The 27,703-nt window shown below is 38.3% G+C and overlaps 2 protein-coding genes across 2 annotated transcripts in view; both read left to right on the top strand.

The window, feature by feature from the left end:
• Nucleotides 1-9,533, top strand: part of BDP1 (B double prime 1, subunit of RNA polymerase III transcription initiation factor IIIB) — a 73,183-nt gene extending 63,650 nt beyond the window's left edge. The window contains exons 36-39 of the mRNA XM_012721887.1: nucleotides 776-815; nucleotides 1,600-1,864; nucleotides 3,392-3,641; nucleotides 6,890-9,533. Coding sequence (XP_012577341.1) covers nucleotides 776-815; nucleotides 1,600-1,864; nucleotides 3,392-3,641; nucleotides 6,890-7,021 — 687 coding nt within the window. The 3' untranslated portion in view covers nucleotides 7,022-9,533. The remainder of the gene's footprint in view (nucleotides 1-775; nucleotides 816-1,599; nucleotides 1,865-3,391; nucleotides 3,642-6,889) is intronic.
• A 4,331-nt stretch (nucleotides 9,534-13,864) lies between these two features.
• Nucleotides 13,865-27,703, top strand: part of MCCC2 (methylcrotonoyl-CoA carboxylase 2 (beta)) — a 43,420-nt gene continuing 29,581 nt past the window's right edge. The window contains exons 1-4 of the mRNA XM_004678223.2: nucleotides 13,865-14,133; nucleotides 17,846-17,912; nucleotides 23,022-23,106; nucleotides 24,668-24,769. Of these exons, the coding sequence (XP_004678280.1) occupies nucleotides 13,999-14,133; nucleotides 17,846-17,912; nucleotides 23,022-23,106; nucleotides 24,668-24,769 (389 nt within the window). The 5' untranslated portion in view covers nucleotides 13,865-13,998. The remainder of the gene's footprint in view (nucleotides 14,134-17,845; nucleotides 17,913-23,021; nucleotides 23,107-24,667; nucleotides 24,770-27,703) is intronic.

The raw sequence follows: 27,703 nt of genomic DNA, 5'->3' as shown, positions 1-27,703 counted from the left end.
AGACTGATTTTCTGTGACTTCTAATGATTATGTTAAACATGAAAAATTATTCCTTAAGATTTAATGTAAGTCCTTTTTGTTAATACTACTATTTTTTAGAATTTATTTTGGTGTTAGAATAAGTCAACCTAATTATACCCAGATGCCTACATAGTTATCACAATACCTTTTATAAATCATCTTTTCTCCACTGATCTAAAAATTCCATTTTTATCAGATAAAAATTCTCATATTGGGTATATTTCTGAACTTACTTTTTTTTAAAAGATTTATTTATTTATGCATAAAAGAGCTGGGGTGCAGGCAGAGGTGTGGGGATTGAAAGGTTTTACCAGAGACAGAATGGGGAGCAGAACAGGCATATCTACTGAAGTACACTGCTGAGGGGAGCAGCGGATGAGACAGGAAAGGTCTGCTGTGTCATGTGGGTCACCTTCCTGGCCTGGGATCAAAGTTGGGCCTCAGTGGCTATGGGAAGCAACAAAGTAGTTTAACCACTTGCTGCACTGCCAGGGAGGCCCCCATCTTTGCATACTTAAGCTATTTGATCATGAATACTGTTGAATTGTGCTTACAATGTTTTATTTCATATTTTTGTAATGACATGCGTCTGGTTAGTTGGTATCACTATTGTGCTACATTTATAAAAATTTTTGGATGCGTTCCATCTTCTATATTATGGAAAAGTTTAAAGAATAGCAATGTCTTTTGTATAAAAAAGAGTTATTTTACTTAGTAAATGGATTTGTAATTTTTGTAAATTTTCTTAAAACAGATGTGTTCAAAGGAATTAATAAACATTTTTGAGAAAACAGGTGAGTGCAATAAATTTTAATGTGACTTCATCTTGCTAATTTTCCTTAAAATTTTTGATAATACCTTTTGAAGTTTGGGTTTGAAGGTATAGTCTTTTGACCTTCTTTGTGATAATTATGCTTTCATTATTAGAGTTTTTCCTTACCTCCTATAATTAATAAAAATTTTTCTAGTTGGCCCTCTGGTTAAAACGTAGCACTGCAAGTGAGCCACAGCCACTTCAGCGTGAGTTCTACCCCTACCCTGGAGGTGATCCACGTAGCGCAGCAGACCACTCCTGTTCCTCCCACTGCTCCTCTCAGCAGTGTACTTCCTTGATCTGCCTGTTGTACTCCCCTCTGTCTCTGGTGAATCCTCTCACCACCTCTGGCCTGTATCCCAATTCTGCATGAATAAAGAAAGAAAGAAAGAAAAGAAAATTTTGTAGTTATAAAAGCTCAGCAACTACATTTTAGAAGATAGAAAATTAAATATACAAGTGTTTTTATAGGTCTTTCCTTTGGTCCTGAGATGAGAAAATGAGTGTTCTTTCATTCTGCTAGTTCAAGAAATATTTATTTAAAAAATACATTCATAAAACTATTTTGTATCTGAATGTGAGAGCTTTTCCATAGCTTTTAACTAACTATAATTTAATAGTACAGGTAACTGGTAATATATCTTACTCTTAACTAGGGTGGGTTTATAATAGACTATCATGATTTTTCCCTTTAAATACTACAGTTCAGTTGGAAGTCCTAATTTCGGTATGTGGGCTAACCGTTTGTTTTCTCTTTTTTGAAGGGGAGTCTTACAAAGGACAAGATGCCTTCCCTGCCTCAGGAAGCATACATATAACTCCAGAACCTCAGAAAGAGCAACTTGAACCTTCAACTTTTCAGAGCATAGGATCTACAGCTATTGATAAAATAATAGATACACATATAGTAAACAATACACCTCAGTTACCTCAAGATGAGATGATTGTTTCCGATAAGAATGAAAGAACTTGTTCTGCTGTTGAACAAATGGATAAGCAATCATCATCATCAAAAACCCCACTATCCAGGTATCATAAAAAAATCTTTAATAAACTTTCGCTTTCTCTGTCTCTCTCCCTTGGTGGATAAATATAACCTAATCAAAGCAGAGGTAGCATTTATAGGGAATAACTCCAATAATGAGGTATACATTTCTCTGTAAAGGGAAGTAGTTTCATCAAAGGCAATAAAGTAATGTCAAACATTTTGGGTTTCACATAATATACATTCCTTTCACATAAATATACATTCCATATAACAAGAGCTTAACTTTAACTTCTTGGACAGAACATTTTTAAAGTACTTTTCCTGCATTTTATTAAACAGACTTAGTCATTTTTTTCCCCTTCTTTTATCCCCCACCATCATCCTTTGTGTTCCTTTGTTCATTTCTTTCTCCTACCACTTAACCTTAGAACCCTCAGGATGTTTGTTGATGTCCACTAGTATTTCAGTGTTTTTACCTTTTTTGAATTATGTGTATTTGTTTTCATCATTCTAACTTTGTTCACATAATTCTCTCAAATTTTGTTGAAAATGGCTGCATTTCAATCTTTCTTATTGCTGTAAAATACTTAGAACATATTCAGAACTTAGTATTTTACACTTTGTTTTCCAGATTGTCCATCATAGTTACTTTAACCAATATTCTACCATACAGTTGCTGCCAACATAGTTCTAGATGGCTGGAGAGATAGGAAGTTGTTTTTATTGAAGTCCCAAATAATATTTGCATCTTTTCCCTTATGCCAGATAGTCCATAAATGTGGAGTTTATACTTAATGGCCAGTGTTTCTCAGTGTTATTTTCCTTATACTCTAGAAGGAAGCCTTCAAGGTTATGAAGAACATTAACATGATTTTGGTGACTTGAAGAAGGAAGGACATGTACTAGCTTCTACTAGGGGCAGATAAGATGTGTAGCTTGAGAGGTGTACTTAATCTATTCTTTTTAATTATATAACTGAAGAGAGCAGTATCTTCTCTAGTGTTAGAGATGTACTGAAAATAGAGTGAGGGTTTGGGTTAAAACTGGTTAAGAATCACTGTTCTAGGACAAATTTTTTGTTAAAAGGACATATATTTAGGCTTTGTAGGCTACAAAGTCCCTGTTGCAACTTTTCAATTTTGCAGCTATAGTGCAAAAGCAGCCAGAGACAATTTGTAAACAGATGAGCTTGGCTGTGTTCCAGTAAAATGTATTTGTAGAATCAGGTGGTGGGCTACATTTGGCCATGGACTGTGCTCCGCTGTAGAATCTTGCTACTCAGAGTGTGCTCCTCAAGGTGTCCATAGCAGTATGGGCGTGGAACTCTGACCTTACCACACAGAATCTTGATAACCTCTCCCAGTGATTTGTTTGCACATTTATGCTTTGTTGACCTTTGTCATAAATATATGTAATGGATGTAATGGTGTAGAGGTGTCACTATTTCATAGATGTGCTGACATCACTAAGGTTGTATTATGTATGCCATTTTAATATTAGTGGAAAGAAGTTGGGATTAAGCTGTGTCTTCTTGGACATTCTTGAGTATCTTTAAGTTTTATTTCTAGACCTGGCCGAAGACCATTGGGATTTTTGTCTTTGATATGTTCAAAGAATACTTTGGAGTCTAATGAACCTACTCAAGTTCATAGTAAGAAGCGCCTAAAACCTCTTATACCGGTATCAAGACAGAATTTGAAAAGATCTAATCCACTCAATGAAAGTCAGAAGAAAGCTCAAGATTCCTCTGATCTGCTCCCATCTCCAAGTAGTGTTATTAATACTCAAACTGAGGATATTAGCAGTTCAGCCACTCAGGTATGTGATCACTGCCTTATTTTATTGTTTGTAATCTTTGGGCCAGACATCAAAACATGACAAGTCCTCCTTTCATTTGAATGTTAGAAATTAGTGAAGAGTGACTCCCATCCGCGAAACAGGAAGGTATAGAATCTTTGAATTAGCTATAAATGAGTACTTTACGCCGTTCCTTTAATGCAAAGACCTCTCTGATCTGTGAAAACAGAGAGGCAATGTTTTTATCATTTTTGTTTTAGGAGAAATGTCCATCCACAAGAATTCAAAGGTTAAATTAAAATTTGTTTGCATGCTTGCTTTCTGTGTATTCTGAAACTGTCCACATGGCAGGTAGTGGAGTAAAAAAATCTGTAAATGTGTATCAAAACCTTTGGAAGAAGAATGGATTAACTTAAGATCTCAAGGAAGAAAAGCTGGTGATCATCTGTTGAACAGATGAACCTCAAAGAAAAAAACATTTGTAAAGAACATCTTAGAATTTTCTTTTTAATATCTGCTATTTCCTTGATTTCCTGAGCTCAAGTTGTTAGATTATCAGCAGTGCCAGTTTAATCACATCCTGTTGTCATTAGATACTATTTTCAAAGTATTTTTTTTAATATGTGTCAGAAGGGAGAAGTGGCATTTCATTTGTTTTACTTGTATTTCATTACTTATGAGTGACTTGCTTTTTTGCATTTATTTGCTAGGTTTTCTCTTTTAATTTTGTTCCTATCTTTTTCTGATTTATAGCTTTTGGGATCTTAGTGGTTTTCTTACCAATTTGTGTGGGATCTTGCTGTATGCCTTTTAACTGCTGCAAATAGTTTTCCAAGTTTTTTTTATCTTTGTAATTTCTTAAATTTCTTTTTTGATTAGGAAGATTTTCTCCAATGGTGTAAAATTTTCACCAGTCAGTTTCAAAACTTTAACGATACTCATGATTATTGATTTGGTGTATAGTGTAAGGCAAGAATCAAAAAAAAATTTTTTTTAAGATTTATTTATTTATGCATACAGAGCTGAGGTACAGGCCAGAGGTGCAGGGGCTGTGAGAGGGTTCACCAGAGACAGAGTAGGGAGCAGAACAGGCAGATCGTCAAAGGACACTGCTGAGGGGAGCAGTGGGCAGGTCAGAAGAGGTCTGCCGCGCTATGTGGATCACCTTCGGGCCTGGCAGGAATCGAACTCATGCTAAAGTGGCTTTAGCTTCTTATTGCTGTGCTTTAACCCACTGGGCCACCAGGGAGGGCCAAAAATCAAAATTTAATGTTATTTTCAAATTGCTGTTTACCTTTAAAAAAATATTTATGCATGCAAGAGCTGTGGCACAGGCCAGAGATGTGGGGAGAAGGGTGAGAGGATTCACCAGAGACAGTGGGGAGCAGGACAGTTTGACAGAAATCCACTGCAGAGGGGAGCAGCAGGCAAGACAGGAGAGATCTGCTCTGCCATGTGGGTCAGCTCCCTGGCCAGAGATCAAACTCATGCTGTGGTGGCTACAGATAGCTTTCATGGTGCTGTGCTTTTTTTTTTTTTTTTTAAGACCCCTTGCACTACCAGGGAGGTCTTATTATCTTAGATCTTTCTTTTTACAGGTGTGATATTATCAGTTTTTGATTTACTTTTCTTGAGATATTGTCATACACAAATACATATTTCTTTTTCATTTACTTTTTACACAGATAATACTGTTTTCTTCCTTGCCTTTTTTTTTTTTTTTTTTTGCTTTCTTACAGATCTTTGCAAAACACTGAAGAGTTTCCTTCCAACTCTTAAAATTTAAACATTCTGTTTTGAGATCATTACAGATTCAAATGCAGTTGTAAAACTAGAGATTTCACAGTCCCCATTGGTAAAATTTTGTAAATTCTGATAAAGTTATCACAACCAGGATATTAGCATTGCTGCAGGCAAGTTACAGTACAGTCTTCACTGTAGGGATCCTTTGTGTTGCTCTTTAATAGACACTTCTCTCCCATCCCCACTCCTTAACTGGGGCCAGCCTGCTATCCATTAAATATGTCACTGCAGGAATGTGATACAAATGAAATCTTACATACAACTGTGTAAAAAGATTTAGAATTAAAACTGTATAATAGTTAATAGAAATACTCCTGGTGAAAAGAAATAATTCTTATTTTGACAGATACTTCCTGGTTGTCCTCCACTGGGATTCTGTCATTTTCTGTTCTTAGAGTAAGCAGTACTCGAGGGCCTTGTCCCTCACATTAGCATATTGCTGATTTTTTAAACATTTGATATTCTACATAGGTTTAATGAGCACATACTTTTATTGAGTGAAGTTGAACATCTCTTTCTATTTTTGAATTTTTCATGTTTTTTCTGTGAACCATTTTTCATAATATTTTGGATAAAAATACTGAGTTCTTTTTTTTGACTTATATGTAAGCTCTTATTAAAGATAACTATTTGTGATAGAGGCGCAAAATCCTTCCCTATCATGTGTTTAGTGTTTGATTTTGTGTATGATGGGTTTGCCAGCCAGACATTGTCAATTTTTATGTCAGTCTTTTCTTATATGGCTTCTAGTTGCATGTCATTTAAAAGACACGCCTACCCTATTTTGAGATTATGAAAGTGTTTTTCCATGCTGCTTTATACATTTTAAAACATATTTTTACATTTAAATCTTTTGTTCCATATAGAATTTATTTTGATGAGATACACAAGGTTTGACTTTCTTTTCCTGAGATGGTTTTTCTAACTTCATTTATTGAATAATCCACCTTTCCGCAAATTTTTTTAAATGTCACTTTATGTCATCAGTAAGCTTTCATATTGAGGGTATTTCTATTCTTCTATTTTGTTGTGTTAGTAGCATGCTATTTAAAATTTTTATAGATTTATAAATATGCTAATTTTTTAATACTCTTTAGTAGTTTCATTTTGTATAGTGTTAATGTTTTATGTGTCCACTCATGCTGGCTATTTCAATGTTTTCATTACAGATTTAATAGTGTTACGTTTTTCTGTGCTATTAAAATTTTAACAAATAATGTATACACTATAATTTATCATGCTGATTGGAATTTTGTTATAAGCATTGCTGCAAAGATTATCTTACTCATAAAATGCTGAATTGTGTTTATGATTATTTCCTTAATGTAATAGCATAGAAATAAAATTATATTAATTTCTTTTAATGTTTATTGCTATATTGCTTTTCAAACAGTTTTCCATTTTGGCTACTACTATCAATATATAAGTGTTGTATTGCATACTTATTTTTACTACTTAATTTTTAGGTTTCTTGTGACCATCCATTACTGAATGAAGAACGTAAAAGTGACCAAAACCGGCCTTCTGGGGAGGAGCCAGCTACAATCTCTGAATACTTCTTTAGTGATATCTTTATTGAAGTGGATGAAACAGAATAAAAGCTCCTTTTTTTTTTTTTTTTTTAAGTCTGAAATTTTCAGGGTCAAGTATATTGAAAAGCAGTATTTAGAAAATAGATAACTCACTATTTTTCTTTAGGTTGATTTTGAATATGTAATGAAATTGCTTTGAACTTTTTATAATCAGTGGATAACATTGAGGTTTTTTTCATTTGCATAGATTCAGCATTTTGGAAACATGAAACAATTAAGACTACTTTCTCAGAAATAACCACTGTTGTTTACATTTTCACTCTTCCTGTGCTGAGCACAGATGGACATTTTGGAATGTCCTGGATAATGTCTCTGTCTAATCATAGTGCTGAAGTATTTGGAGGTGGATTGTGTTTAACATTTAATTGAAAATTCTTTTGTAAGAAATTTTTCTGTTTGTTTTTTGTTTTTGGATGGTGAAGGCCTTTTCAGTTGCTTCTAAATATGTGTAAGCAAATTGTGAAGCTTCACTTTAGTATAATAAATGTTAAAAGCTTTTCTATTATCAACTATTTGCTGACTGAAAAATAAGTATTTTTCTATTTCATGTACATGTAATATTAGTCCTAATTGAAGAACTAGTATTTAAACTTATTATTTATAAAGATGAAACATCAGAAAGCTTATTTATTTTAAAATTTTTAATTTAAAACTATAGTCAGTTTTAGTTATTTTCATCCCTGAGATTGTGGGTAAAGAAGGCTTTAACAAATTTGTCGCCCTCTTTAATTTTAAAGATGTTTAAAATGATGTAACTAAAAGTGTTTGGATAGTGTATATGTTTTAAAATTTTTTTCTCATAGTTGAGTACATTGACTTTGTACTGTGAATTTTTTGCTTTTCTTTTTTTCTTGGATAATCTCAGGATTTGTATGGGGTGGGGGGGCCCTAACTTCATTACAAGACAAATTCCCATACAGAAGGCAGTCTCCTGTTCCTATAAACATACATTCCTATTTTTGAAAAACAATTTCTCCCTTCTTTCCCCCCACCCATCCACTAAACTCTGCTTAAGGAACAGTTAGGTCTTTAAGCACAGAACATAATTCTGATGTTAAAAATAAAGTAAAATAATGTTTAGACTTTATTAATAAAGTCAATGATTATCATCATTATGAATTTAAGGATTGTTTTAAATTTTGAGATTTATATATGTAATTTCTTTATCCATCTAAGCAAATCTTTGGTGTTTCTATAAATTTCTTAAAGAGCAGGTCTTATTGTCTTATTTGAATGGTTTCTTCAGTTGATAATATATATTAGACCAGAAATCAGAACTGTTTTTTACAAAATATTTTTGAGTTTGTGGGCCAGGTGGTTTCTTTGGCAACTCCTCACCTTTTTCATTTCAATGTGAAATCAGCCACAGCCAGTACTTTTAATATGATAGACATGATTGGGTGGACTTTTTCTTTGAACCCTAAATTAAACAATACTTTTCTTGCTTTAAGGTGCTGACATCTTTATCAATGAGATATTTATCATTGAATTTATGTGTTATGTTTGATAATCAAAATGGTGTTGATCACGTTATGAAACCACCAGTATTTTAATTGGGAAGGTATTTTAAAGTCTAGATAATTGTTTTGTGTATTGAAAAATGGTGGCAAGCTTTTCAAGTTCATTAGTAAAATAGGATATGTGTCAGTAAGTATAACAGTGATCTTAATTTATTGAGAATTGATATTAGAGTATTTCTTATTCATTGCCTTACAATGAAATTTATATTTTAACTTAAGAGTCATAAAGGAATATCGGTAAATGAATGGAAATCCTCTTTGGATATTCATTTATTCATGATTAATATATCACCAAATCATGGCAGTAAACATTGCTAATTTAATACTCTGTTTTTGTAAAATAAAAAAAATCATTCTGAAAATATTCTTTCTCTTAATGTTAGACGGGGGATTAGATTGCCAAATTAAATCATTATTTTATCATCTCTGTAATATTTATTTTTTTAACTTTACTAACATCTGTCTCATCTGTTTATCTGTAATGAATTAATTTTATGGAAGATGTAACTTTGAACTGTATAAAGAATAATTTTATCTGTGTGCATTCATTGTATTAGAGAATCAAGCCAACCAGCTAAATTATCCTACTGTTACATTCTTAAAATCTAGGAAAAGAGAAACTTAATCAGTGTATTTACCTTACCAGGTGGTAAGGCTTACTCATCTAAAGACTTTATGTAAATTCATGTACAGATGAGAAGAATTTGTATTTTATAAGTCTTAAGGAGATATGATAAAGGTCTTTATATTTTCTTGAATTTCCTCCTGAACACTTTATTTCTTAATAAGTGGTCCGTGTAATGATTTAAAAGCCTATTTGTTGTTAATAATCATTGTTTACCACCTTTTATTTGAAATAGATGTGACCATGTAATGTATATACTATGTTGCTTGAAGAAGTCTAACAAAAAAGCAGTATCTGTCATTTGTAAATTTTCTTGTTCTAAAGAAAGCAGTTATGTTCTATAAATATAGATTACGTAAATAAAGGTTATTTTATACTATTTCTCTTGTGTTCTTTTCAGATGACTAAAGTATTTCATTAAGCAAAAGTAGTCAGTTTTTAAACTACATTTAGTTTCTCTATCCCTAGAAATAACAGTATATCTGGATGAATAAGTCTTTTTTTTTTTTCTAGATTTACTTACTTATGCATACAGAATTGGGATACAGGCCAGAGGTGTGGGGGAGTGAGAGGATTCACCAGAGTCAGAGTGGGGAGCAGAACAGGCAGATGTACTGAAATACACTGCTGAGGGGAGCTGTGGGTAAGTGAGTAGAGGTCTGCCATGCCATGTGGGTCACTTCCCTGGACAGGGATTGAACTTGTTGTGCTGTAGTGGCTGCGATAACTTCATAGTGCTGTGCTTTAACCCCTTGCACCACCAGGGAGGACCCTAAATGTATTTTCTTGATCTTAACAGGATAAAGACAGACTTCCCCTCCACATCTAACACATGTGAAGAATCACTTATTTACTGCTTATGTTAATGAATTTTTTCAGTCTCTTTTTTTTCTTGCCACTTTATCTGTATAGAGAACCAAGTGGGAAGAGTTACTCCTGGATATATTATAAATCTGGATTAATTTCTGAAGTTAATAGTGGCAAATCTTTTTTTCAAAGTTTACTTAAAGATTTTGTTTATGCATGCAAGAACTGGGGTGTGAACCAGAGACAGTGAAGAGCGAAACAGATGGATCTACTGAAATACACCGCTGGGAGGAGCAGAGGGTGAGACAGGAAAGGTCTGTTGAACTAGGTATATATATACACATATATATGTATATGTATCTATCTATCTATCCATATACACACATATGTATGTATGCATATATATATATATATAAGTAATCCCTGGCTGGATTGGATTGAATTCATGCTGCAGTGGCTACTAATAACTGATAACACTGAGACTTGAACACCTGTACCACCAGCGTGGCCCAATTTTGGCAAAATCTTAATAAAATTTAGCTGAGAAAAGTATTTGTGTAAGTTTTCCTAAAGACACATAGTCTAGCCATTTCTCCAGATAGACCAAATTTGTGTCTTGAAATTTATCAAACTATCAAAACTATTAATGGTTAGCTACATTATTTTATTAGCTTCTATTTAGGAACATTATGTGAAACAGCTCAAAACCTGAAGGAACAACACCAGGATTCACAAAGCCCATATTTAAAAAAAAAATCACACCAGTGGAACAGTAGCCCAATTATCCCAGGCACTAAAGTCAAAGAAAAGTATCTCCTATACATTTCATAAGGATGTTGTTCTCAAAAGGATACTGAAAGATGTATTGAGTCTACAACATAATTTCTTTAGGTTTTCAAAATCAGAAACCACCACGTAATATTCTAGGCACTGTGCTAACATCTTTTAAGTATTACACATGGCTTAAGTCAATTTGCTAGGAAAGTTGAAGCAAGCTTTTTAACTTGGTATTTCATTTTTCTTGATTCTATTAACTTATTAGATATGTTAGACATTGTTGTAAGGGTCAGGCATCAGCCAAACCTAGGCGTATGGAAGGAGCAGATACTCCAAGCAGAAACATTCGGGAAAGATAACCTCGTGACTCTTTTGTTTGTCACCACCCATTAACCCAAGCCCAGAAAGAAAAATAGATTCCAGTTCCTTGTCAAAAATTTCCACCCAGCCACTTCTTCCTGCCTAGGCCTATAAAAACCCCACTTATTCCTCCCTCACTGCGGCTCCATTCAGAGGCTCACTGGAAACGGGCCCTTAACAAAAACCTCCCTCCTCTGAGACCATGTGTAGTTTTCTTGGTGATCTTTCAGTTGTCATTGACTTTGGTACATATGAATCTTAGGTTTCTTACAACTCCCCTGTATCCCTTCTACTTAAAAACAATTCAGGCTAATCCATATTCAGTATTTATACTGTATTATATTCACTGTTGTCCCACATACTGTACTATTTATTTTTTAAAATATTTTTGTGTAGCAGAAATGGGGTGTAGGCCAGAGTTGTGGGGTGTGGGGGTTGAAAGAACTCACCAGAGATAGTGGGAGCAGAACTGGTGGATTTATTGAAATACACTGCTAAGGGGAGCAGTGGGCAAGACAGGAGAAGTCTGCTGTACCCCTGGCTTGGAATCAAACTCAGGGCTCCCCGGTGTTAGTTTTAGCACTGAGACTTAACCCCTAGTCCACGAGGGAGGCCCACATAATATATTATTGTGACAATTCTTTTCTGGTAAAAATTCTCCTTTTTCACTACACTATGAGTTTTATTTTTTTAAGACTGTAATTTTCCATACACTCCAGCACATCTAAAAATGTCTCCACTTAAAATTTCTTTGTGGTATTTTCCTTCTAATTTTCACAAAAGTTCTTGTTTTGCTTCATACCATGATATGGTCTTATAAACATTCTTTCTAAAAGTTTCATGTTAAAATACAAACTCCTCACTTAGTAGATTCATTCTTTATATATAAAAAGTCTTATTTTACACAAATGTTTTGGCAACATTATATTATCTAAAAAATCTGCAAATTTTACCTCAGTTATTCTCTGGAATAATTGAATAAAATAAAGCCAGTAAGAGTGTAACCAATATATATACAGATCAATCGATAGATAGATGGATAGATATGGGATGGGTATGGATATATATAATAAGAATATCTATATACTGGTATATGATATATAAAATATATGTGTATATATATATATATACACACATATATACCAAGAGGTTTTATTTTGTATTTTGCAGCTATAAAAATGTAAAATATAGGTATAGTACCTTACAATTATTTGAAGTTTTACTTTAGCTTATAAGCTATACACCAAAATAGTCATTAATTTTAGTTAAAGCAAAACTCATGTCTGAAAGACTAAAGGAAATGTTTTGTTAAACATTCCTGTTGCATTAAAATACACATGACCCTGGATAAAAATTTGGGACAGATGAACTTTAAACCATAAAATAAATATACTTGAATTACAGAGACTTTACCTTTTCCTTTCTGAGTTGGAAAATTTCCATAACTATGCTTGAATCAAAGACCTCACAACTAGGATCCATTTACACGAGACTTTCCTGGAAATTCTACACAGAAGAAAGGCTATGAAGCATACTTTTGCATTTGTGAACCAGAAGAAAGATAACACAATGGAAAGTAAGTCCATCTCTGGTGGACTTAACAATATATCAAATAAAAATATTAATGTCTACTCTAAAAAAAATTTCTTTGTGGTCAAACTGTCAGGTAAATGCATTCTTCCTCTTCCCTTTCCTCCCCCTCCCATCTCTTTGGAGCTCTGGTGTCCTTTAGGGAAAAAAAGGCCTGTGGGGCGGGCTCTCCTGTTTGCACACTTTTAGACCGTGATACTGTCCAATAATCACCATTGATCTAAGCCTATACCCTTTTCCAACGTTTTTCAACTATTTGTTAAATAAATATGGATCTCCTGTAAGGGGTTAATTTCTTTATTGTTATTATTTTTTTAAATGAGGTAACATTGGGGCCCTCCCTGTTGGCACAGCGGGCTAAAGCACAGCACTGAGAAGCTAAAGCACTTCCGCAAGAATTCGATCCCCGCCTGCCCGGGAGGTGACCACTTGGCGCAGCAGACCTCCCCTGACCTCCGTTGCTCCCCTCAGCAATGTACTTCGTCAGTCAACCTGTTCTGCTTCCCACTTGTCTCTGATGAATCCTCTCACCGTTAAAGCACAGCACTGAGAATCTGAAGCCACTTCCGCATGAGTTCGATTCCCGCCTGCCGCCTGCCCCGGAGACCACATGGCGAGCCAGACCTCTCCTGACCCGCCCGCTGCTCCCCTCAGCAGTGTACTTCGTCATTCTGCCTGTTCTGCTCCCCACTCTGTCTCTGGTGAAGCCTCTCACCGTCCCTGAGCCTCTGGCCTGTACCCCAGTTCTGTATGAATAAATAAATAAATCTTTAAAAAAAAAAATGAGTTAACAGTAGAATCCGCCAGTACCCCAGCAAGGAATTTTTTATTTCATGGGGCATCATAGAGCTCGCTCATTTTCCAGCTCTTGTAAAAGACTATGCAAAGTCCCAGAATAGTCTACTAGCAGAGAAAGAAGAAAAAACACTGAAAATGAACTGGTACATATTTTAACGCAACGCAGCCACAGCCCACAAACTCTGCCCTCCGTGCTGGCGCACTAGAGCGCAGTGTTGTCCCGGGACCTGGAAGCAGCTGAGCTCGCGGTGGCACGAAGTCTCGCGGGGCTGCCCTCCGCCCTTTATTGGCTGATCTCGGAGGGCGTGGTGCGCCGCGTGGCCAATCAGCGTGGCCTGCGCCGGCGGGGCTCGGGCTGGCCTGACAGTCTGGGAGGCTCCGGCGGGGTTTGTCTGCAAGGTCGGCTGCAAAGCTGCAGCCCGAGGCGGGGCCCCAGTGAGGAGAAGCTGGCTTTGGCCCGTGCGAGCTCCTTTCTGCCTCTTCTCCCTGGTGCTGTGCCGCCTGCCATGGCCATGTGGACCGCCCTGAGGTTAGCCCTCCGTTCGGTCGCCCGCGCCGCGGCTCCGGGACCACGCTCCTATCACGGGGACGCGGTGGCCACGCTGGGCACCCAGGCGGACTCGGCATCTGCCATCTATCAGGTAGGCTGGTGTGGCGGCCGGGCCTGGAGCGCTCGACCCGAGTCTGTGAGTCCCCTTTAACCGGTGCCTATGGCCCGAAGGAAGGGTCTAGGCGCTGGCGGGGCTCGAAAGCAGAGGGTGGTTCTGGTTTCTCAGGATGATTTTGGGGATACACTGGTGTGAAAAGTTAGAAAAAGAAAATTCCAAAGCAAAGAAAGTTTCACTGTACTTTTAGCACTGGTGCTGTACGTTGAAGCTTTGAAATGAGTGGTTCTCAAAACCTGGCTTAGCAAATTGTCACCTGGGGAGCTTGTTCAATGTACAGCTTTTGAGCCCATCCCGAACTTCTGAGCCTCTGGAGTGGGGTCCTCAGATTTGCACCTTGGTGGGCTTGATGGCTGTCGGCTTTGGGAACCGTTGGCCTAGCACAGCTAAGTCTGGGTTGTGCTTTCCAGACTAGATAAATAATTGCTTATATTAATAGAAAATACTTATTTCACAGTACCTTTGAATGCACTTTCTTGGAATTGGGAGGGATCACAAGGTCAAAGAAACAACTTGGAACTTGTGAAATACCAGAATTGGAAAATTCAGTCTGTCCCACAGTTGCTAAGCTTACACAGATATTATGTAAATTGTGCAAATAACTGTAGGACAGTTGAAAGTATTCCTGCCTTTGGGTAAACAAGACAATTGCAAGAAAATCAACATCCTGATATAGAAGGTTTTAACATTTCTCAGGGTCAGGAGAGAATGTATAACTCAGAAACATTAAGTGGTAACTGTGGTCTAGGGTATTTCATATGCTTGTGTAGAAGTGGAGCTCATCAATTTTGTGAGGCAGGTGGATGAGAAAGCAGATAAGGATAGTGAATTATGATAAGTGACATCTAGAACTCAAAAAAGTGGTTTATAGAAAATTGCAAATAGGAAGTAAATGAGTGAGTTGGATTTTGATGGTGAGATAAGGGTGATCAGGTTCAGTGAAGCAAGGCTGTACAAATCAAGGGAGTTAATGAGAATGTAGGTATCGTGTATAAGAAAGTATATATGGCAGTGAGGGCCTGAAGTCATGGTCAGATGTGGAATCCATGATTGATTTTGGGCCCAGATAGAGTAAAGCCTTGCAAGCCACATTAGATTTCATTTTATAGGCTGTCTGCAAAGATAGTTATTTAAGTAGAGAAGTGGCATGATCCTATGGACTTGGTAGAATCTTCAGTGCCACTGCAATGGAAAGATGGATTGTTTAGGGAAGAGTTTAGAGTTAGGTGACATTGGAAACAGTGAAATGATGGATATTAGTGTTACAGAACTAGGAGGGTGTGGAAGGAGGGGTACCGGAGAAACAAGATTATAGAGTTAATCATTAAATAGAAGGGGATAGGAGTCAGATAAATGGACAGGGCATTAATTACCATTAATTAATGGTAATACCATTAATTAACAAAGGGGTTATATGGCCTCCCTGGCGCAGCAGACCTCTCCTGTCCTACCCACTGTTCCCCTCAGCAGTGTATGTCAGTAGAACCACTTGTTCTGCTCACCATTCTGTCTCTGGTGAATATTCTTGCCCCCTGCATCTCTGGCCTACACCCTAGTTCTTGTATGCATAGATAGATAGATAGATAAAATTTTAATAAAAATGGGGGGGATGTGAAAAAGTTTAGTTAGAGCAATTACCACGTATGTCATTTCAGGGTTTCCCAGGAAATAAATTTTGGGGTATCTTGCTACAGAAGAAAAGAAGGGGAAAAAATTAAGTTTTTTTCTTTTTCTTGAACAAATATCTCAGATCCTCAATGAGTTTACAAGACCAGTGGCTTTTTGTTTCTGGGTTAGCATCTTCTGGAACTTAACTCTGGAATGATGTATGCCTGCAAGTTATAGAAAGTGTGGGTGCTTATAAAATGTCATGTGGTCCTGACTACTTCTGACAGTTGGCTTGGGCATCTCCACTCTGTCAAGTTTTGAGTAAGACCTGATTGCCAGGTCTGGAAGGATGCAGTGGCTTGTCAGGAGGCGTAGACAGTGCAAATCGTTTGGATATGTTTTACATATTGTTTGATCTTGCAATCTACTCTATTTTTGATGGGGCATTCATATATGAGGCCTAGAAGTGTCTCCCAAACATAATTTCAGAGGGGCTTAATTGTAGTTCCCTTCTAGGTGCCCCTCTTATCCAAAGGAGGGCCATGGACATATCTGATTTCAGTGCAGGTATGTTTGTTGGGATGGTTTTGCCAAGATCTTATTCAAAGCAAGGTTTCTTTTCTCAGTCTGTCCAGAAGATTGTGGTCTCCATGCAGCATGTCATTTCCAACTGATCTATGGGCATTGCTTATTGTCTGGTGACTTCAGAGACAAATGCAGGCCCATTATCACTCTGAATGGAGCTGGGCATCCAAATTGAGGAATTATCTCCTTTAATAGCTGTTTAGCCACCTCTGAAGCCTTTTCTGCCTTGGTGGGGAACCCTTTGCCATATGCTTATCCACCCATCCTAATGAGGTTTCACAATACTAGTAGATACTTGGAGCTGCCAGTGGCTCTAGGCATTTAAGTAAATTCTACTTACCAGTCCTTAAGTATTGAATTGAACACCAGTGGCTGTAGGGAGCGAATCAGTCTTAGGGCTATTTCTGGCACATGTTTGACACCTTGGGTGATCCACTGAGCTATTCTGTGTAAATATGGGCCCTTTCAATATAGGTGCACAAACTCCAATAAGGCATCTCTCCCATAGTGGGATATCTCATGTAGGCGCTTTAACAACATACACACTAGGCCTAGGGGAGGAGGATCATCCCATGAGAGTTTATTCTCCAAGTGGAGCTGGGGTCAAACTTAGCATGAGCACTTTCCTCATCTTCCTCAACATAGTCAAGAACATACTGAATTCAGTCCTCGAGAGGGATGAATGTATCATGGAGAGCAAAACAGTCAGTTCTTAACCCGCACCATCAAATGTAACTTTTTACCCATCCCTTGGCGGCGAGGACAGTGCATCACTGCAGCAGCTAATAGGAAAGCTGCTGTCTTCAGCAGGGCCAGGATTTCTAGTGGGCACTTATCTTGATGCTGACCACAAGGAGTCCCCGCTTTCCAAATGGCCCCAAGGTTGGGTAGAATCATGAACACATACTTACCATTCGGAGAGTCCCAGGGCTTAGGTTCGGGCTATTAATTCAGTGTCTGTGCTGATGTAGCTGCTGGAAGGGCCTTGGCTTCTGTGATGTTCTGAAGTGTGTCACCACTGAGTATCCTGCACATCCATGGTTGTGTTCCATGAAACCGCTGTCTGTAAATAGTTCCCACTCTGGATCTGGCAGGGGCTGGTCAGTCAAATATGACTGACTGGAGTACACTGTTCCAGTGGTTTCCAAATAGTCATATGTTAAGTTTCCCCCCTCAAGTCTTTCTACTTTGCTTGGAAGCAATGCAGCTGGATTTAATGAATTTGTGTCTCGCAGTTTCATGTCAGGATTATCTAGCAGAGCTCCTTGATATTTCCCTACTCATTCAGCAGTCAGCCAAAGTCCACCCTCTGCTCTCACAGTGCTGGGCTGACCTCATGTAAATTCCTCTGCCTTGTGTAGGTCACACGTGTGGCTCGGCATGGAGACTGTGTGGGGTTGGCATGCAATGATCTTCTCCTTAACCATTGTCTTGATAGAACAATAAGATAATCTCTTTCTAATACTGTGTTCTGTCTTCTTTATTTCTGTTTTAGGAAAACTACGAACAGATGAAAGCACTAGTACATCAACTCCATGAGCGAGCACAGACCATAAAACTAGGTAAATATGTTTATCAGATGGTTTACTTTTTTTTAAGGATTTATATATTTATGCATAGAAGAGCTGGATTCTAGGCCAGAGGTATGGTGGTGAGAAGATTCACCAGAGACAGAGTGGGGAGCAGAACAGGCAGATCCACTGAAACATACTGCTGAGGGGAGCAGCGGGTGAGACAGGAGAGGTCTGCTGTGCCATGTGGGTCAGCTCCCTGGCCAAGAATCAAGCTGGTGCTACGGTGATTGTGGATAGCTTTATAATGCTGATGTTTAACCCCTTGTGCCACCAGGGAGGCCCCTACATTTTTTTTTTAAGACTTATTTGTGTATACAGAACTGGGGTACAGGCCAGAAGTGCAGGGATAGTGGGAGGATCACCAGAGACAGAGTGGGGAGCAGAACAGGCAGATCAACGAAGTATACTGTTGAGGGGAGCAACAGGTGGGTCAGGAGAGGTCTGCTGCGCCATGTGGGTCACCTCTGGGCCAGGATCAAACTCGCATTGAAGCAGTTGTGGCCAGCTTGCAGTGCTGTGACCTTACCCATTGTGCTATCGGGAGGGCCTGGCTCCTACCTTTTTAATTAAGATGTCCCTTTATAGAAATGATTGGTTTTAGTCTTAGCAGCACTAAGTCTTTGACTCTTCAAGATGGTGCACTTGCTGGTGTGTAGGTCTTTTTTCTTGTCTAATTTGCTCACATATACCATTGCCACTATTGGGGCGGGATGGAGGGGGAAGAAGAGGTGGGAGTAGAGATTCATATTCATCATTTTTTAACTACTGATTGTAAGGTTTTATTTCACCTACATCATCACACTGAAATGACTGTTCCATTTAAAGCACTAAAATATTTTTGTTTCATTGATCATGTTCAGACTGTATGTTCAACTTTGCATTATTATACATTTTTCTGCTGTGTTATATACTTGGAAATGGTTTTGATATGGTTTATTGTTATTAAATTAGGTTTCCTGAAAACTTTAAAAGTTGTCATTCTTTTTTTTTTAAACTATGGACATAAAAGGCATTTATTTGCTTGAAAGAAAATGTATTAAAAAAAGAAAAGAAAAGAAAAAGCTTCATATATAGGCCTCCTTGGTGGTGCAAGGGGTTAATTTTCAGCCTATGAAGCTCTTCCCAGCCAGAGAGCTGACTCACATGGTGCAGCAGACCTCTCCTGTCTCACCTGCTGCTCCCCTCAGCAGTGTACTTTGTCAGTCAGCCTGTTCTGCTCCCTGCTCTTGTCTCTGGTGAGTTCTCTCACTCCCGCACCTCTGGCCAGTATCCCAGTTCTTGTATGCATAAATAAATAAGTCATTTTTTTTTTTTAAAGAAAATGCTTCATAGAAAGAAATATAAAATACTAACATTTAGTATATATATATTTTATGTAATTGTTTACATAATATTCTGTTGTGCCATCATTAGTATATATAATAATTTAGAAGTTGTGACTTCAAGAATAAAGGTTAACTAGTGAAGTGAAACAGCTTGAAACAGTGCCTCTCTGCCTGTCTGAAAATTATTTAGGAAGCTTTATGGATTTTAAAATTAGGGTGTCTAAATTCTATAGTGGTCCAAGGAGAAAAAAAAAGAGAAGAAGAATATTCCCAGTTCTTGATCAGTAGAATTGCTAAGTTAGCATATGAGCATTCACACAGAAAACCATAGGAGAAAGTGCCCACTGTGAGATGCACAAAATACCCCAAACCAAACATAAAACCTCCCCTTCCACACACACTTGTCTGTTGAAGTTTTGAGGAGCCTGATCAGAATTGCTAAAATACCAAAGATACCAAAAATGTTTCTTTAGCGGTATTATGAATGGGTCATTTTTTCTTTTTTCTATAATTTTTTTCTATTTTCCCAAAATCCTTTCTATATTACTTTTAAATTATTTATGTAGTACTCATTTTCATGGCATAGAAGGATGACTTCTAGACAAAACTGTGAAGGCCAAGCCTGTCTTAGTCTTCCGTCTCGGTCCCTTCCTTCCTCCAGAGTCCTGCTCAGCCCTTTCTTCTTTTAGCAACCAAACTCCCCCCTCACCCTGAAGTTTTCATTTGTGAGAAGTCGTGATAAATCAAGGCTGACAGAAGTTAGCTGACTCTGTTACAGGGCAGGGAGAGAGAGGGCATCCCTGAACCCTCAAACCTGCCTGCTTCAAATAGGTTCTGCCATCCGCCGCATCAAGACAAAACATGTAAGACTTTAATGAAAAGGAACTTTACTACAGTGAGTATACAATAACAGAAGACAGAGAATATAATTTCTAAATCAAACATCCCTCGTGGGCAAAAGTCCATCCAAAAGGGACTGGCCCAAAGCAAAGCCTGAAAACCCGCCAGCAAGACTAAAGCAACTTCTGGCTGGGACCCATAGAAAAGGGTCAGACATGGCCAGACAAGTCTGGAGGAAAAGAGCAAAATCAAAATCAATATAAACACAGCCATAGTCAATCTCCCCACAGGTCTCACACCCACATCGCTTTCAACCAGTCCAGTCCAAGAAAGAAACACGGTTTCTTCACATATCTCCCTTTGCTCCATGTGACTTCCTCAGGTCTTCTGGCTCTCCTTCCTGCTTCCTGCTTCCCAGATTCCTTCTCTTTTTCTCCTTTACTCTCCTCAGCTCCACCCTTCTTCTGGGAGGGGCAGTGAACCTGGAACTTCCCTTTTCCCTAGGAACCACCCTGTTACAACTCTAGCTGTTGTTTTTATCTTTTCTTTCTGCCTCACTCCTGCCTTTGTTTATCTAGGTATTTTTAGACCACTGTTCATGTCTTTATTGTCCCTTTTTGTACCTGCTGGAGCACAAGGATTATGTGAGAAGGATTTTAGTAACTTCTCTAGGGGGAAAAGGATTACTCCTGGGTACTTTGATTAACATAATTAATTGAAGCATTGTGTTTTAGATAAAAAAAATCCTTAATGTTAGTGCTGGGCAATAACTTTATCAATATAGAAAATATCTCAGATGGTTTCGGTGGTTGATATAGAGGTCTTTTAGTGACCTAAAGATTAGACTTATGTAGATTTGGAAGACATAAAATACATGTCATTCCAATAACTTAGCATGTGGAAATGATGACTCTCGCTGTGCTTGCAGAGGCTGACAGCTGTGTTGTGACTGCCCCCTGGTGACATGGTTGAGAGATGCTATAAATGTAAAATGCTTCCTGATTTTAGGGGTGTTCAAGTGTGAGCAAAATATAAGCCTTAGAAACGATACAGTGTAGTAAGTGAGATTGTTCCCTTAATCCTGACCCACCTCCCTAGGGAATCCTGAGTTCTTTCTGGCTGGGAGAAAAGAGAACAGCGATCTGTCTTAATTGATACTATCATGCAAGTAATTCTTTCCAAAATTATCTTCATTTTAAAAGATTAGATGTGTAATATAACTTTTTTGGCAATCTTAGGGCAGATTTAATCTTTAAAATGTACAATCTATTGCTTTAGGAAAAAAAAAAAGCTTATCTACAGGCAAAGAACCCAGATTGAAAATAAGTTATACTTAGAGAAGTTGTTTGAAATATATATGAACTTACTTTCTCACCTAAAAAAACAAAGAAATAGGGCCCTCCCTGGTGGCGCAGCGGGTTAAAGCACAGCACTAAGAAGCTTAAGCCACTTCAGCATGAGTTCGATCCCCGCCTGCCCCGGAGGTGACCACATGGTGTGGCAGACCTCTCCTGACCTGCCCGCTGCTCCCCTGAGCAGTGTATTTCAGTACATCTGCCTGTTCTGCTCCCCACTCTGTCTCTGGTAAATCCTCTCACCCTCCGCATCTCTGGCCTGTACCCCAGTTCTGTATGAATAAATAAATAAATCTTAAAAAAAAAACCAAAGAAATAGTTTTTCTTAAATAGCTTAAAATTTCAAGTAGCAAAAGTATAGGAAGATGAAATTCTTGGGCAACAGTGAAAATAAATGTTATAAGGTACAATTTGACCTCTGTTCCTGATCTTTTCCCTTGGCTTGCTGAGAGTGGGCCATAGATGTTGCCAACATCCTTAGCCCTCTGTTGGCTGGGTGAGGTTTGCTGCACCTGTTTTGTGAAGCACCCTCATTGGGTTACTTCACTGTCACCCGGTTATACTAATGGTTCACTTACTGTTAATTTAATTTTCTTTGTCTGGGACTTTACAAAACACTGTAATCTCTGAGCCAAGATACTAAGAAAAAAAGAGCTTTAAAAATCGCTGTTGAAAGTATGTAACTCTCTTCCATTTGAGAGCCTAAAAAGTTGGGGGTCATTAATGGTACCTTTAGGTAAGTTTTGCTTGTACTTTTTATGGAAGTAATTTCTAAAGAAATGCTTTGTCAGCCAGTGCAAATCAGGGTAGGAATTTCAAATTTCACATGGTGCGGACACTGCTAATTACTTGTGGTCGTGTTTAATAAATGTGGTGGTGATGAGGCAGTGCCTGTAGCGCTGCTACTCCTTGAAGTCACTGCTGGTGAGTTCAGAAAATATGTAATAAATTGGGATCAGGAGTAGATGATTTTTTTAAAAAATAATATAATAGTGTATTTTTACATCATTTTGTACATTTTGCCATCTCAGTTGTAATCCCCGTGGGCTTCCCATCATCAAATCACCCATGTGCCATCACCATAGTCCAGTGTACCCCCCCATTTTTGATCCTATTCCCCACTACACCCCCATAAAATGTCTCTGGTACATAGCTGTTCATTATTATTATTATTTTCTCCCTGATCCTTTATATTCCTGCTATGAGTGAAGCCATCCGGTATTTTTCCTTTTCCTTCTGGCTTATTTCACTATGCATGATCTTCTCCAGCTCCATCCATGTTGCTGCAAAAGTCATGTGTTTATTTATTTTTTTGGTTGCTGAGTAATATACCATTGTGTATATGTACTACATCTTTTTAATCCAGTCAGAGTAGATGACTTTTTTAATGACAACTTCTTTATTTACTTTAGAAAATTGAGTGAGTGATCCAAAAAGTTAGCCTTTTTCGCACAGGACACACTAAACTTTTGAGAAGTGCCCTATTTTGGACTAAAATTGACGTGTTTTTCTGGCTTTATGTTAAATGGAGCCCTATGTTGCTCTAATCTAATCGTGGTTTTTTTTTTCCCCCATAGGAGGTGGTGAGAAAGCTAGAAAACTTCACCTGTCAAGAGGCAAACTCTTACCCAGAGAAAGAGTGGAAGGGCTTATAGACCCAGGGTTAGTATATAGCCAGTGCTAACACAGACTGTTCTCTATTCCATGTATCCTAGTATCCTAAATGAATGATTTTAATGTAAAATTCAACAGTAGATGTTAAATGTTTCTCAAGTGGCTACAGTGTGTCAAGCATTGTTTTAGGTGCTATTACTATCCATCCATCAACAAAACAGACAAAGGCCCTTGTCCTACTGTAGTTTTACATGGTAGCAGGACGAGACAGAAAATAAAACATGAACTTATGTTAGAAGGTGACAGGTGTTGTAGGAAAATCAGAGGAAGGGAAGATGAGAGTTCAGTGAGTTTTGAATGGGGTGATTAGGTAAGCCATTTGAACAAAAAAATGATGGAGTTAAGAAAGATAACCCTGCATAGAGCTGGAGAAAGAATGGTGTTGGCACTGGGAATGGCCAGAGCAAAGGCCCTGATGTGGGAATATGCCAGGTGGGCTGATGTGCCCAAGGCACCGGGATCCAGTGTGGTTGGGATAAAGACAGTGAAGGCAGAGTAATAGGAGATGGGATCTGATTCTTAAGGTCCTGTAGTCCGCTTCTTACTCTGAGAGACAGGGCATCTGTGCGCAGTTTTGGAAAGGAGACTGTTCTGGTCTTACTTTTTGAAAAAAAGTAAAGAGCTTGAAGTTTTTCGAACTGCTATGTTGTAAGCAGGTGTGGGCAGAGGGTGGAAGTGATGAACACAACTAGAGGCTTTTGTAGTTATTCAGAGGAGTTGAGGTGGGGATGACTTGGACTGGGGTTGCAGTGATGGAGATGATGGCAGTGGTGAGTTTTGGGCATATTGTCCAGACAGAGCTAACACACGAGGATTTTCTGTGGGACTGGATGGAGGTGAGGAGAGAAGGAAATGAAGAATACTTTTAATGACTTGCACACTCACACATCCTCTGGAGATAAATGCTGTTAACAACTAGATCCACCTTGTAGACAGTTTTTATGTATATGTGTATCAGACATCTATGTTTTTAAAAGAAAAGTGAAATCACATTAAATATGGTACTTTATACTCTTCTTTTCACTTAATGTATCTTGTACATTTAAATAATTGGTAGAATAGTTGGCAGCGGTTAACAACCAGTTCCTGGGTTTAAAGTTGTTAAAACCCAACTATGCCTGTAATAACTCATTATAGGCATTGGCCTCGCTGGGTTCTAACTCACTAGCTGTCACCTTAGACAAATGACCTCATCTCTGGGGTTTAGTTTCCTCCTCAGTTCTGAGGAATAAATGAGTTAGGCTTCTGAAGATCCTGGTAAGAGCTTCCTAAGTGTTAAGTACCATTCTCTTTCTGTGTCCATAAACATATATGTACAACATCTTTTTTGTGAGTTCCTCTTGTTGTGTTGTGTGGCTGGCCCATATAGATATCCAAAGTATTAACACTGAATTCTGTAATAAACAGTCTTTTTGCAGATTTCATATACAACATGCATAATGCTGGTCTCTGAAGGAAAAAAAAATCATTTCCTTTTCCTGGTATATCTGTTTAAATATGTCTTAAAAGGACATGACTTTAATGCAAGTAACATCTTTTTCCACTGCAGGTCTCCGTTTCTAGAATTATCCCAGTTTGCAGGTTACCAGCTGTATGGGAATGAGGAGGTCCCCGCAGGTGGCATTATCACAGGCATCGGGAGAGTGTCGGGGTGAGTCCTCTACTCCACTCAGCAATCAGGAAGGAGGTTCATGAGGCGTGGACGCGTTCTGTTTTGCATATTAGCATGCCAATTTTTGCTGTTTATATTATTCAGGACTGAAGCTTCCTATCCAGATTAAGTATCAACCCATGGCTCATTAGAATTAAAAATTGGAAGGCGAAAAAAACCCCACATGGATCCTGGGGACCCCTATTTAATCAGGATCTCCAGCTGTGTACTTGGTCTGTTTAGTTTTCCAGGCTCTCCAGGTTATTTCTTGCATAACTAGGGTGAAAACCATGTTCTAGGTGAGTAGTTATCTGAGTGTGGTCCTCAGGTAACTTTGGCGTCACTGGGGAAGTTTTTAGAACTGCAGGTAATTGGGTCTTTCCAAGAAATACTAAATCAAGTGGGAGGGGGCGGGGTGGAGCCCCCAAAAAGTGCTAAACCAAACTCTGAGGTAGAATCCCACAGTCTAAGAAGCCCTCTGGATCTGGAATGTTAGTACTTAGAAGCTGCTGTAATCGAGGGAATCCAGTCTGCGGGTATATGTTTACGTGTGGCCTCACATTTGCAGGAAGGTGCCACTCCAGGACTGCAGTAAACACTGCCCGTTGTTGTCTGAAGCACCACAGCAGCTGTGAGAAAAGGACTAGTATAGTCATGGTCATTCTGCAGATAAAGAAATTAGTTTAGAGTTAAGTAACTTTCCCATGAACAAGCCAGTCGGCAGAGCTTGGCTTTGACCTCGGGTTGCTGGATTCTAAATGTGCTATATTATGCTTGATTCAGATGCTGGTATTTATGTGTTTCTCTGATTTCTGCCTGCGATCTGTGCCTTCAGGGAAGGTGTATCTGTAGCCATTTACCATGGTTGCTTCTTCCTTACTACCTTCCTTTACTTAACCCTCCCTCATGGCTATTTTGCTATTGTGATTTGCTTATTCATCTTATGTGGAGCCATTTTTTTCTTGGATTCCTAGGGTACACCTAAAAATATGTTTTTGAAAAAGAGTTAAGCTAAATTCATTTATTATAGAAATACATAAAGTAGGGGCTCCTCCCTGGTGGTGCAGTGAATTAAAGCACAGCACCACAAAGCTAGCTGTAGCCACTTCAGCACAAGTCCTTTTTCCAGCCTGGGAGGTGAACCACAGGGCACAGCAGACCTTTCCTATCTTGCCCGCTGCTCCCCTCAGGAGTATACCTTGTTGATCTGCCTGTTCTGCTCCCCGCTTTATCTCTGGTGAATCCTTTCACCACCGCTGTACCTCTGGCCTGTACTCCAGTTCTGTATGCATAAATAAATAAATCTTTGAAAAACAAACAAACAAAAAAGAAATGCATAAGTAGTATAGTTTTAATTTCACTCAGAGTCAGAATGATTATCAGTATCTTGGATCATGTCTTTCATCTTTCCTGTGCATATGTGAATAGTTTATTGTTGTGAACACTTTCCTATTTTAATTTTCTTGCTTTGTGCCTTCTCAGTTTTTATTCTCATCTTGGAAGGATATTGAATTTGTGCCTGAGAACTATACAGATTCATGAGTCTTCAGTTAGCATTCTGGCCCAAGTGCTATGGTACTCTTGGTACTGAGAGTAGACACACAGTTGGAATGAATGAATGAATGAATGAACAGTTGTGGTTCTATTCCCTAGTGTGGTCATTGGTAGTTTAAACCTAGAATTTCTCAGAGCCAAGGTCAGGAAAAAAGTCATTAGTTCTAATCATCAGGCAACTATTGATCAGAGCTATTCTGTAGGGGAGGAAGAGGGAGAAGGGTCTGGACAGGGGTGGGAAGAGCACAAGGGACTATGGCGATGGTGCATGGGTGAATGGGTGGTGGGAATTTCTCAGGGAAACCATACATTGTGCAAAAATGAAGGCTGATGTAATGAATATATTAAAAAAATTTTTAAGTCATCAGTTCTATTGTCAAAATAATAGATGTTGAGCAGACAAAACAATATTTGTGGGACTAATCTTCTCATTTTGTACTGTGTGTAACCATTTAATAGACAAGTGAAGGTGTCTCTCTCTTGTCCACATGCTTAGCGCATGGCAGAGCCCCAGTTCTGGCCCTTTTCAGGACCAGAGCATCACAGGCGTGTCTGGTGCAGCAGCCGCAGGACCGGGAAGTGGACACACTTGGGAGGTGTGGGTTTCAGGCCCAGCACCTGCCATAAGCCGAGTTCCCTCTGAAGTCTAATTTGCTAATTGTTAAAGTTATGAAAGATTTCTTCCCATTCTATAAAACATTGCTTGCAATGTGGAAAACCACCTTCCCTAGGGAATAAAATTATTGCTGAGATCAAAGGAACCCTTTAGTTTTGTGGTGCGCCCTGCTGGCCACATCCCCTGCGACGACGAGCACTTCCCAGAGGCCGCTGTTGGTTGCTGTTCTCTTTTAGTGGGAGTTCAGTGACTGACTTTTTAAAATAGAGACTATAAAGTGAAATACCAAAAGCATCACAAATATAAAGATTCAGTTTTGTAAAGAACGTGTCGTTTTCTCAAGCGTCACTGTGGCCATGGTACAGCCCACTGCTTCATGCCGTTTCAAATTCTCATCTGTTGATACCTTAAGCAAGATAGATGTATCTGAACTTCTTTCAGTTTTATAGGATAGCATGTGGCGGGAAGGTTAAAGAACTTTTGAAAATCTGAAATATAAATATTCTTAATAGATTAGTTTTCATTTTTGCAAATTATCTTCTTGAAAGGAAACCTAAAGCTTTATTATGAAGGATTTCCTCATCCTGGAGATGAGGATTTGGGGGGTTTTGGTATTATTAGCTTGCTTAGGGCCCTTTTTCTCAAAGACCTGTTATAAAATGTGTTGTAGACTTTTAGTTGACTCACTTTTATAGGACTGATGAGTCTTTAAAAATCAAGTATGAGTAAGCAGGAGTATAATGGACCAGGCGAGAAAATAACAA

This window comes from Condylura cristata, unplaced genomic scaffold (genome assembly GCF_000260355.1).
Source record: "Condylura cristata isolate star-nosed mole 26May11 unplaced genomic scaffold, ConCri1.0 scaffold00007, whole genome shotgun sequence".
NCBI lineage: Eukaryota > Metazoa > Chordata > Mammalia > Eulipotyphla > Talpidae > Condylura > Condylura cristata.
This window is presented reverse-complemented; position numbering and strand designations above follow the sequence as displayed.